This window comes from Scyliorhinus canicula, chromosome 3, assembly GCF_902713615.1.
Source record: "Scyliorhinus canicula chromosome 3, sScyCan1.1, whole genome shotgun sequence".
In the NCBI taxonomy this organism is placed as follows: Eukaryota; Metazoa; Chordata; class Chondrichthyes; order Carcharhiniformes; family Scyliorhinidae; genus Scyliorhinus; species Scyliorhinus canicula.
The window spans coordinates 77,190,766-77,203,144 of record NC_052148.1 but is presented as its reverse complement, the minus strand read 5'-3'; the positions used below and the strand labels follow the sequence as shown (position 1 = coordinate 77,203,144).

Genomic DNA, 12,379 nt, shown 5'->3' with positions numbered 1-12,379 from the left:
TGGGAATTGAATCCGCGCTGCTGGAATTCTTCTGCATTACACATCAGCTGTTTAGCCCACTGTGCTAAACCAGCACAGTGTTTAATCAACAGTATTTAGTAAAATTCGCACAGGACTCCAACCCCTATCCCTAACCAGGACCTTGGCAAAACTGAGGACATACACAGGGGAACCACTCAGAATGTTGGGCACAACACATGTACCTGAGGCTTATGGAGAGCACCTCGTTAGGCACCTTTAATGGTAGTGAAAGGTGTGGGGCCAAGCTTATTGGGCCAAAACTGGCTAAAAGAGATCTAGCAGGATGGGAAAACATTTTCCGGCTGGAAAATGGTCGCCTGAATGAACTCCTGTGCAGATACCCAGAGGTTTTCCGAGAAGGGCTCGGAACAATAAAGGTAGCAAAGGGGACATTACACGTAGATCCAGGGGCAGTCCCAAAATTCTACAAGGCCCGACCCGTACACTTTGCATTAAGGCAGAAAGTTGATACGGAAATCAAAAGATTGGAGCAGGAAGGAATAATAAAATTGTTCCAGTTTGCAGAAGGGGCAGCATCCATGGTGCCTATCCTAATGCCTGTCCGCCTTTGTGGCGATTTCAAACAATCAACAGCTACTCACAACTAGAAAAATACCCAATTTCCCGGATTGAGGATTTGTACGCAAAGCTGGCTGGAAGATTCTTATTCTCAAAGCTGGATATGAGCCACGCTTATCTACAGCTGAAGGTAGATGAAGAGTCGCAAAAAATCTCAACGATAAACACCCTGAAGGGCCTTTTTCAGTATAGAAGATTACCCTTTGCAGTATCGTCAGCCTGTGCGATATTCCAGAGGACAATGGAGACGATATTACAAGGGTTACCACAGGTCGCCATTTACCTAGACGACGATCTCTTATGGGAAAATCAAGGGCAGAACACCTGCGAAACCTGGAGGAAGTCCTTAAGAGGTTTTCAGCAGCAGGCGTGCGTCCAAAGAGGGATAAATATGTTTTTTTACCCCTCAAGTAACTTATCTGGGGTACAAGGTTGACAAGTCAGGTCTACAACCTTTGGAGGGTCGGGTGATGCCCCGGCCCCCACCACAATCCAGGAGTTAAGATCTTTCCGGGGCAAGCCTGGGAGTGGTCTGCCCGCCAAGATAGGCTTTCGAGGAGATAAAACAACAGCTCTCCTCAGAAAACGTCTTGGCACACTAAGGTCCAGGAAACAGTTGGTGCTTACTTGCGGCGGGTCTCCATATGGCGTTGGGGCAGTTCTGGCACACAGAGGGCAAAACGAATGGGAACGGCCTATTAGTGTTTGCTTCCAGGACGTTAGCAGCAGCAGAAAGAAAGTACGCTTAAATTGAAAATGAAGACTGGCTGTGAGCTTTGCGGTGAAGAAATTTCACCAGTACTTGTACGGGTGGAAATTCACTATAATTACAGACCACAAGCGGTTGTTGGGTTTGCTGAAAGAAGACAAAGTGGTGCCACCAATAGCTTTGGCCTGGATCCAACGCTGGGCCCTACCACTGGCAGTGTACCAGTACCAACTGGAGCATCGGCCAGGAACCCGGGTGGCAAACACCGATGCACTAAGAAGGCTGCCACTACTGGACATCCTGCCATTGGTACCCAGAATAGAAGAAACGGCGATGACATTATATTTCCTGGACACCCTTCCAGTGGCCGCACAAAACATTCGTTTGTGGACATAAAGTGATCCGGTTTTAACAAAACTAAAACACATGGGCCGGGATTCTCCCCTACCCGGCGTGACGGGGGGTCCAGCGTCGGGCCTCCCCAAAGGTGCGGAATTCTCCGCACCTTTAGGGGCTAGCCTGCGCCAGAGTGGTTTCCGCTACGCCGACTGGAGCCAAAACTGGCGCCAACGGCCTTTGGCGCTACGCCGCCCGGCGTCAGGGCTGGCCGAAAGGCCTTCGCCGGTCCCGCATGCGCCGGTGCGTCAGCGGCCCCTGACGTCACCACCGGCGCACGCGCAGTATGGGGGGTCTCTTCCGCCTCCGCCATGGTGGAGGCCGTGGCGGCGGCGGAAGAAAAAGAGTGCCCCCACGGCCCCAATCGCAGGCCAGGCCACCGTGGGGGCACCCCCGGGGTCCGATCGCCCCGCACCCCCCCCCGCCCCCAGGGGCCCACTCGCGCCTCCAATCCCGCCGGCACCAGAGGTGGTTTAAACCACGTCGGCGGGATTGGCCTGTCAGCGGTGGGACTGCGGCCCATCGCGAGCCAGAGAATCGCCGCAGGGGGCACGCTGATCGGCGGGGCTTGATTCCCGCTCCCGCCGATTCCCGGGTGGCGGAGAATTCCAGCCACAGCGGGGGCGGGATTTACACCGGCCCCGGGTGATTCACTGACCCTGCGGGGGTTCAGAGAATTCCGCCCATGGTGCTAATGAGGGAGATGGAAAGACCAGTCCAGTAGGAATTCCACCCCAACTGGAGCAGACGAGAGCTGATCACTGTGGAAGATGGAATGCTGCTATAGGGAGCTCGAATATTATTTCCAAGTCGAGGTCGTCGAGCCATTCTGGCTGAACTACATCATGGGCACTTGGAAGTCTCAAGAATGAAGATGCTGGCCAGGAGCTATGTCAGGTGGCCTTGCTGGACAAAGACACAGAGACATTGGTAGGTCGGTGCCAAAAATGCCAACAAGGGCAGAAGGTGCCACCGGCAGCCCTGCTGTTCCCATGGGAATGGCTGGGTGGGCCATGGTCGCGACTTCATGTCGGCTTTGCAGGCCTGTTTAGGGGTTCAAAGTTTTTTGTGATGCCCATTCCAAATGGCTGGATGTCTACAAAGTGAATTCGGCAAACACAACAGCAATCATCGCAAACCTTCGCACCTCGTTTGCAACATATGGTATCCCGGAGGTGTTAGTTTCAGGTAATGGATCGGTTTTCACCAGACAGGGAGTTCACAAAATTCATGAAGTCAAATAGTATTCGGCACATAAGGACGGCATCATACCACCCGACATCAAATGGGTTGGCGGAGAGAGCCGTCCAGACCTTAAAATTTGCGATGAAAAAAGTCAGCAGCATCAGTCTAAACTATCGCGCTGGCTATTCGACTATAGGACAACCTCACACGCCACAACAGGAATAGCACTGGCAGAGCTACTCGTAGGCAGACGACTCCGAGCCAGGCTGAGTCTACTATTCCCAAATTTAGGTGGAAGAGAACAACACCAAAGAGGCCCAATGCAGGGGCCATGACAACACTCGCCGAGAAAGGCAGTTCAACACGGTGAAAATGTATGGGTCAGAAATTATGCCATTGCCCCACATGGGTAGCAAGAATGGTCAAGGCCAGGACAGGACCTGTGTCGTATGAGATACGTGTGGGAGAACACAGGTGTGGGCCTCAGATTTGTTTCCTCCCTCGGAAATGACTCAGACCAGTATACCGTGAACTGTGCAGAGTCCTCCCCGACAAACTATTCCCGCCCCTCCGGCACCACTGGCGAGGACATCGGACTTGGATATGGACACCATGGATGACGTTCGCCCCCTTGCTACCGGAGGAAGGGGGCGAACCGCCCCTCAGGCCCTCTCATCGGAAAAGACGAGCGCCTAGCCGTTATACCCCCCTATCTCAGAGGCTGAAGTGGAGGACCCGGACCCGGCGCAGAAACTAAGCAGGAAACCCGTTTAGTCACGAGGATCACGGGAGCTCCTCGGATTTTGAGGGGGAGGGGTGTAATGACTTGTGCCAGGCCTTTGAGATTGGCTAATTATAATATGAGTTCCCTGATTAGTGGCCCAATCAGGAAACCCCTTTCCTGAATAGTGAATAGTCAGAAGCTGTTTTGCAAGGTGGAAGACTCCATTACAAGGGGGCACAGGTTCAAGTTGAGAGGGTGAAAGTTTAGGGGAGATGAGCGAGGAAACCTTTTCACACAGAAGGTGGTGGGTGCCTGGAACATATTGCCAGTGGAGATGGTGGAGGCAGGCATGATAACAACATTTAAGATGTACCATGAATGACACATGAATGGGCGGGAATGGAGGGATGCAGATCGTTTGGGCAATGAGTAGTAGGTCTAAATAAGGAATCTGAATCAGCACAGGCTTGGTGGGATGAAGGGCCTATTCCTGTGCTGTAATGTTCTTTGTTCAGTCAGGAATGGGTTCCTGACCATCTTTTTCCCTCTTCCTTTGTCCTGGACTACTGAAACCAATTGTAACAGCCTCCCAGATTTATTGGCTGCAGTTGGGGTAACTTAGTAAAGACCAGGAAACAATCTTGAGTCCTTCTGAACTATCTTTATTAACAACTAAGAGGACAGAAATCAACTGGATATCATTGAAAATTGAATTAAGTTTTTTGGTTTGATTTACTGAGATGTAAAAAAAAATGCATTGGACACCATTTATATTCACATGAATGCCATGCACGTGCACAGTAATTGAACCAAATTTTGTACATAATTACGATCCAGGTAAGTCCATTTCCTTTTTAATTTAAAGGTTACCTCTTTCCGGTTGTGGAGGTGGCATGGGAGTAGGGTATGAATCTTTATACGTGGTTATATCAGACATGTTCGACAAGTAATCAGTGCTGAGAAGACCTTTGTGCCCATTCTTGAATGCTAAAGCATGTGATGTGGCCTTCTCTTCATCTTGATCAAAGGGAGATGACACTCTCTAAAACAAGTGAAGAAAAGGTCAACGGGTATTAAATTACACTACAAGGGTATTCGTTGCAATCTTTCCATAATTTGTTAATGATCAGTATTTGCCACTTAGAACAAGCTAAATTTGAGATTACAAATTCAAACCAACACAAAGTACTGATACTTACCACAACCTGTGGCAAAATTCAGGATTTTAAAAATTTCCTCCTCATCAAATTCAAGTGAATATTTTTCATAGACTCAGACAGTAAATGCTATTTGACTAATAGAATGAATAGGGCTACATGCCCTAATTCTGTTCTCACCTGATATCCACATGCACTCAATTTCTAAAAAGAGTTCTTAGATGTTGTTTAATGTCGAGTTGAGGTGAGCATTTCAGCTTCTCATGGCTCCACATTGATATAAATCATTTATCATCTTGGTTGTTCAGCATTCAGTGGGACCGTTTCCCTAAGGTTTAGCTCACTTGGCTAGACAGCTGGTTTGTGATGCAGAGCAAGGCCAGCAGCGTGGGTTCAATTTCCATACTGGCTGAGGTTTTCATGAAGGCCCTAACTTCTCAACCATGCCCCTTGCCTGAGGTTTGGTGACCAGAAGGTTAAATCGCTACCAGTCAGCTCTCCTCTTCAAAGGGGAAAGCAGTCTATGGCCATACAAAGAACAATACAGCACAGGAACAGGCCCTTTGATCCTCCAAGCCTGCGCCAATCACATGCCCTATCTAGACCAACTGTCTGTATGCTTCTATACCCAGTCTGTTCATGTGCCTATCCAGATAAGTCTTAAAGATCGCTAACGTATTTGCCTCAACCACCTCACTTGGCAGTGCATTCCAGGCCACCACCACCCTCTGTGTAAAAAAACTTCCCCCACACAACGCCACTGAAACTTTTCCCCCCTCACTTTGAACTTGTGCCCCCTTGTAATTGTCATTTAGGTCCTGGGAAAAAGTCTCCAACTGTTCACCCTATCTATAACCCTAATCATTTTATAAACTTCTATGAGATCGCCCCTCAGCCTCCGTCTCTCTAGATGGAACAATCCAGTTTATTCAATAAAATCTGGGACTACGGTGACTTTACCTTCCCTAAGTACATTCTGCAAAGATTCAACTGCCTCTGGGTAAGACAGTGTTGGAGCAGAGACCACAAGTTGATCTTAGGCTGCTTACTTTCATATGCAAAAATAATAACATCTGCTTAAGGTGTATGGCAAGGGCACTTCTTGTTTGTCCTTATCCAAGCATAGCGGTTAGCACTGTTGATTCACAGCGCCAAGGACACAGGTTCGATTCCCGGCTTGGGTCACTGTCTGTGCAGAGTCTGCACATTCTCCCTGTGTTGCGTGGGTTTCCTCATGATGCTCCGGTTTCCTCCCACAAGTCCCGAAAGATGTGCTTGTTAGCTGAATTAAAAATTCTGAATTCTCTCTCAGCGTACCCGAACAGGCATCGGAATGTGGCGACTGGGGGATTTTCACAGTAACTTCATTGCAGTATTAATGTTATGGTGATATGCATCACTGTAAATACACAAGGGGTTAATGTAAATACATGTAGACTAGCTAGACACTAGAGGGAGCACCAGAGACATGACAGACAGACATTCAACCAATAGGCCAGTAAGATAGGACAAGACCAATGGGCATTCAAGACACACACAGAGGTGACACTACCACAGGAGGGCATTACACCAACCCATATAAAAGGACACAGCACACATGAACTTCCTCTTTCCAGTGGAGACACTCAGTGAGTACATAGGGTTGATTTGAAACACATCACACCCACCATGTGGATTGTAGCAGACTGGTTCATCAGTCTGAATAGCTACAGCAGGACTAACAGGAGAGTCGAATCCAAGTAGGAGGATTGTTAACAGTTCAATAAATGTGTTAAGGCTATCTCCAAGTCTGAACCTTCCTTTGTCAGAGTGCACATCAAGGAAGCAGCTTATGCTACGTCAAGAGCATAACAAAACAAATGTAAGACTACGTGTGACACTAATAAAGATTATTATTAATATAGCAGTTAATGCACTTCAATTCATGAGTTTGTGCACACATTCGGAGGCCTCAGCAATGTGGCCTAATAGCTAGGCTATTGTTTTTAACTTCAAATCAATACCATGGACAGATATTACTTTCATTAGTAATTGGAAATAAATGGTCTGCTCTTAGTTTTATGAAGTGATTCAAACCAGCTGGCTGAGATATAAGAATGTATCATGGATAATGGTGCCTTAATATAGCATTGTTTGAGATGTTAGTTATTTGGACACTGTTGATTAAACTTTCTGGACTCACGGTGAATTATACATAATTCCACCCATATGGCAATCAGTGATGCCGAAGGTTTCTCAACGTGCAGAAATAGATGCTTCTTAATTCATTCAGGGAAGGTCTAAACATCTGGACAGTTCTGAGAAAGTAAAACAATGCCATCTTCCTACGAGGTTAAGTAAATAAAGCTCTAAGTGATAATAATAGTGGTTAATTATGTTAAATTTGAAGTTATTATAGTCATTATTGAAAGACTCCCATTCTGTTTTACAATTTCACTTGATTACCACAAAACTCTCTTTTGGTAATTCACATGGGCTCACAAAATAATGGGTGTTGATTCAAGGAAGCTTCAACCTGATCCTGATTATATCCCAAAAATGACACAACAATTATGTGCAATTATAATTACCTGAACTGCTAAGGAGATTTGGGCACAAAAAGAGCTGTTTCTTTACAATGACCTGCGATTTTCTTTGCAATTGAGCCTCCATTAACAGTCACAGATGGTCAGTGAAGTACAAAAGAGGGAATCTGTGCTGTTGTTTCAGGAGATTCAAACATGAGCAAATTCCCATTAAAAATGTGAGGTTAATTGAGAAAAATACAGCCCCATTATCCTAAAACTGTCAGTTATCGTTCTACAAAGGCAAATGGCTGTAAATGCTGGAATTCTGAAATAAAAGCAGAAAATGTTGGAAATACTCATCAGGTCTGGCAGCATCTGTTCTGGTGAAAGATGATTGTTCTGAAACATGACTCTGTTTCTCTCTTCACAGCTGCTGAGTATTTCCTGATTTTCTGTTTTTATTTCAGTTATCTTTTTCTCTTTATTAACTTATCACATTTTCTAAGAATGGAACACTTTCCACTCCAAGCACCAAGGGAGTCATTTTCTGGCTTTCTGTTGTGCAGAGGCCTTTTGCACACAAATTGTGGGCTATTTTGCACCCACATTTGCCATCAGTGAGAATGGTGATGCGGGAACAAAATACCGCGAGAGTCAGGAAATTAGTTTCTCACTGGTGAAATCTCATTTCCTGATCATTCCCAGCCCTTGCCAGTGACATAACACAGGTTCCCCTGGAAATACCAGCCTGGCAGTGCCAACTTGGCTGTGCTGACTTGGCAATGCCAACTGCGTCAACTTGGCAGTGCCAGCAAGTGTCAACCTGTTCCCAGGGGCAGGACCAGGATGGGCCATCTGGGGAGCCCAATTGGGGGAGGAGGACGACAAGGCCTTTTCAGGGCAGACTTAACAATAATGGGGGAGAAATTGGCTGAGCTGTCGGAGACAGAGGGTGATGACAGATGACTGTTTTAGTGACTGGAAGCCAGTGTCCTTTTCTGCACCATAGGGATCAGTGCTGGGTCCGCTATTGTTTGTCATTTATATAAATGGCAAAGGTGACTATGTGGGGGGAGGGGGGTGGGGGGGAGAGGAGGAGGAGGAGGAGGAGGAGGAGGAGCAGTAAGTTTGCGGATGATACAAAGATTGGCCGGGTAGTTAACAGTGAGGTTGAGTGCCTTAGGTTACAGGAAGATATAGACGGGATGGTCAAATGGACAGAAAAGCGGCAGATGGAATTTAACCCTGAGACGTGTGAGGTGGTACACTTTGGAAGGAGTAATGTGACAAGGAAGTATTCAATGAATGGCCTGACACTGGGAAGTTCTGAGGAACATAGGAACCTTGGAGAGTTTCTCCATAGATCACTGAAGGCAGGTTAATAGGGTGGTGAAAAAGGCATATGGGACAGTTGTCTTTATCAATCAAGGCATAGATTACAAAAGCAGAGAGGTCATCTTGGAGCTGTATTCAACTTTGGTGATGCCACAGTTGGACTACTGTATGCAATTATGCTCGTCATATTATAGGATGGATGTGATTGTACTGGAGGGGGTGCAGAGGCGATTCATCATGATGTTGCCTGGGATGGAATGTTTAAGTTATGAAAAGAGGTTGGATAGGCTTAGGATGTTTTCACTAGAGCAGAGAAGACAAAGTGGCGACCTGATCGAGGTGTACATGATTATAACAGGGGAGGATAGGGAACAGCTGTTCCCCTTAGTTGAAGGTCCAAGGTCCCTTTGTTCCTCAGAACTTCCCAGTGTCAGGCCATTAATTTAACACTTCCTTGTCACATTACTCCTTCCAAAGTTACGAGGGGACACAAGTTCAAGGTGAGGGGTAGGAAGTTTAAGGGGCTTTGAGGAAAAACATTTTTACCCAGAGGGTGGTGATGGTCTGGAACATACTGCCTGGGAGAGTGGCAGAGGCGAGTTGCCTCACATCCTTTAAAAACGACCCGGATGAGAACTTGACATGTCATAACATTCAAGGCTATGGACCAAGTGCTGGCAAATGGGATTTGGAATACAGGTCAGGGTTTTTTCTTATGGCTGTGCAGACGTGATGGGCCAAAGGGCCTCTTCTACGCTGTATTATTCTGAGATTCTTCTGTGAAGTCAGTGAACAGGAGAACCTGGCATTGATGGTCGGATCCTGGCATTGAGGGAGGAGCGGGCATAGAGGGGTGACCTTGCATTGAGGAGGGGCTGGCGGCAATTCTGATGCTGTGGTTGTGGAGACGGGGAAGAGCCCCCTATAATTGCGTGGTGGCGGGGGGAAGATCCCCCAATACATTTGTGGGGGGGGGGGGGGGGGTTAACGTAAGTTCTGATCGGGGCGCCCTTTAATCATGGCATCCCAATCTCTGTGGAGCCGGCCTTGTTGGCTCTATCAGGCATTGCCCCATCAGACTGTCGGCGTAAACCACACATCCTCATTTTTTTTTGTCAGAGCTCAAGATTTGGTCTGAAAACTCGGCTGTGCATCTGAAGAAATACAAGACGGTTTTCGGTCAGAGCCTGACACTCCAACAAACTCAGGGAAAATTCCACCCATTGAACATAAGAACATTGGGCTGATTCTCCCGTACAGCCCGCTGCAAGAATGCCACGGACGAGCCGGGTAGAATGGAGAACTTCATTGCCCTCAGATGGGATTCCCTGGTCTTCGGGCAGACGCGGCCAGAGAATCCCGCCCATTGGCTTAAATCTCTCGCGGTCCAGAGCGGTAATCCTGTGTTGCATGTTAGGATGCTACAGAAGTCCTGGTATGTACACATATGCTGAAATTGCTCAGGAGGTTTAAACTTCCAGTAAAATGAGTTGCATTGCCTGGGATCTTCTGTCAATGTCTCCAACACTGACTTTGAGGTCAGAGACTTGGGCCAGATTCACAGGACTTACTGGATACTTACCCAGGAAATATTGAGCTATTAATAGCTGGTCTAATTCAAAGAAAAGCCAGTGTAACGGAACTGAGCACCATAACTGACAATCCCAATCACTTTCTTCTCCGACCCAACCCGACTCAACTTGACTGCCTGCCACTACCCTCCTCCCCACCTGACTGCCCTCCTGACCTGACTACCCACCAAACCCAACTGCCCACTCACCGATCAACTCACTCACCCATCCATTCACTCAACCACCCGCTCACTCATTCATACACTGATCCGCTCACTCACTCACTCACTGGCACTCATTCATTAAAACACTAGAGACCATTAAAAATTTACCTGAATCCAGCAGCTATTATTGTAAAAAGGAAGGTGTGTCCTCTCCTCCGCCCAAATCTGCTATGCACATTGTCCTTTCTCAAGAGGTTGCACTGGCCCATTTCTGCATCAGCCTGTATCAGAAGTCCTGGCTACAAATGAGCAGTTCTGTCAGTACACAGAAAATTTCACAGGCAGTAGCAATGCGCCCAGCATTGCCGCTGACTGGAAGATCTGGGCCATTGGAAGTCTATGACCGGAAAATTGATTGCTGCAATCACCTGAATTACCACTAACCATGAGACTTCGTGACAGTGGTACCAGGGCCGGCTCAAGGCACCGGCAACTCGGGCAGTTGCCCGGGGCGCCATGTGCCGGGGGGCGCCAGAGACTCAGGTCCCGCGCATGCGCAGTTGGACCGGTGCCAACCAGCGCATGCGCGGTGGCCGCCCTCCCCCAAGGCACCCCCGCTCGGTCCGCCCCCCCCCCGGTCCGCCCCCCCCCGGTCCGCACAGCTCGGTCCGCCCCCCCCCCCGGTCCGCCCCGCTCGGTCCGCCCCCCCGCTCAGTCCGCTCCCCCCCGCCCCCCCTCGGGTCCGCCCCCCCTCGGGTCCGCCCTCCCCCGCCCCCCCCTCGGGTCCGCCCTCCCCCGCCCCCCCCTCGGGTCCGCCCTCCCCCCGCCCCCCCCTTGGGTCCGCCCTCCCCTCGGGTCCGCCCCCCCCCCCCCCCTCGGTCCGCCCCCCCTGCCCCCCCCTCGGGTCCGCCCCCCCCCTCGGGTCCGCCCCCGCCCCGGCCCCGCCCCCCCGCCCCTCGGCCCCGCCCCTCGGCCCCGCCCCCTCGGCCCCGCCCCCACACCTCGCCCCCCCCTCCTCGCCCCCCCCCGCCCCTCGGCTCCGCCCCCCCGCCCCCGCCCCTCGGCCCCCCCCCCCCCCAAGGGCGCCGAAGTTCAGCTTGCCCGGGGCGCCAGCAACCCTAGGGCCGGCGCTGAGTGGTACGAAGTTGTAAAATTATCATCAGCTTCAAGCAACCCAGATGAGGTACAGCACAGCCCAGGTACAGCACTGTCAACAGCAGGATAAAGTTGCCACTTCTCTGCTCAGCCAACTGTGGTGATATGATCTGCATACTCGTCTGCCATTGGGCCAGAACGTCGGCTTACCATTGGCCCTGGTCGGTCATGTGCCTCTGACCGATTGGCCGAGAGGCTGAGTTAACCACGCCTCTATTAACGAGGTATAAATGCTCAGACGCCTGACGATCGTCCCTTTCCACTGTAGACGATCGCAGAGCTGTGTTCTAGTCAATTAAAGCCAGACTTTGGTAAATCACTCGCCTCGCGTACAATCGATGGTACATCAATTTAATTGACTACGACTTTGAAGATGGAGTTCCGCATCAAGCCCGAATGCCTCCGCATCAGCCCGCAAACTCCGAACTCTGCAGAACTTTTCCAACTCTGGCTGACTTGCCTCGAAGGGTTCCTAGCATCTACAACCCCCCCCCCCCCCACCGGGGCACAGAAGCTGCACGTCCTCCACTCCAGCGTGGGTATTGACGCTTATGCAATAATCAAAGAGGAAACGGATTATGATGAGCTAAAAGGACAATTCATCAAACCGGTCAACAGGGTATTCGCTCGACATCTGCTGGCCACCAGAAAGCAGGTCCCCGGTGAGTCTCTAGACCAATACGCCCGGGCCCTCTATGCCCTGGGGAGAGGTTGCGTCTGTGTAGCGGTGTCCGCTACAGAGCACATGGAGCTACTCATCAGAGACGCTTACGTGGCTGGGATGCTGTCTCCCGTGATCCGCCAGCGGATGTTGGAAAGAGACGAACTCAGTTTAACTGAGACGCTGACTCTCTCCGCCTCCCTGGAGGTCGCGGA

At 49.7% G+C, this 12,379-nt stretch overlaps 1 protein-coding gene across 1 annotated transcript in view; it reads right to left on the bottom strand.

Annotated features, from left to right (window-relative positions):
- Positions 1 to 12,379, bottom strand: part of spag8 (sperm associated antigen 8) — a 73,023-nt gene that overhangs the window by 43,655 nt on the left and 16,989 nt on the right. Inside the window, exon 2 of the mRNA XM_038790767.1 lies at positions 4,485 to 4,656. Within this exon, the coding sequence (XP_038646695.1) occupies positions 4,485 to 4,656 (172 nt within the window). The remainder of the gene's footprint in view (positions 1 to 4,484; positions 4,657 to 12,379) is intronic.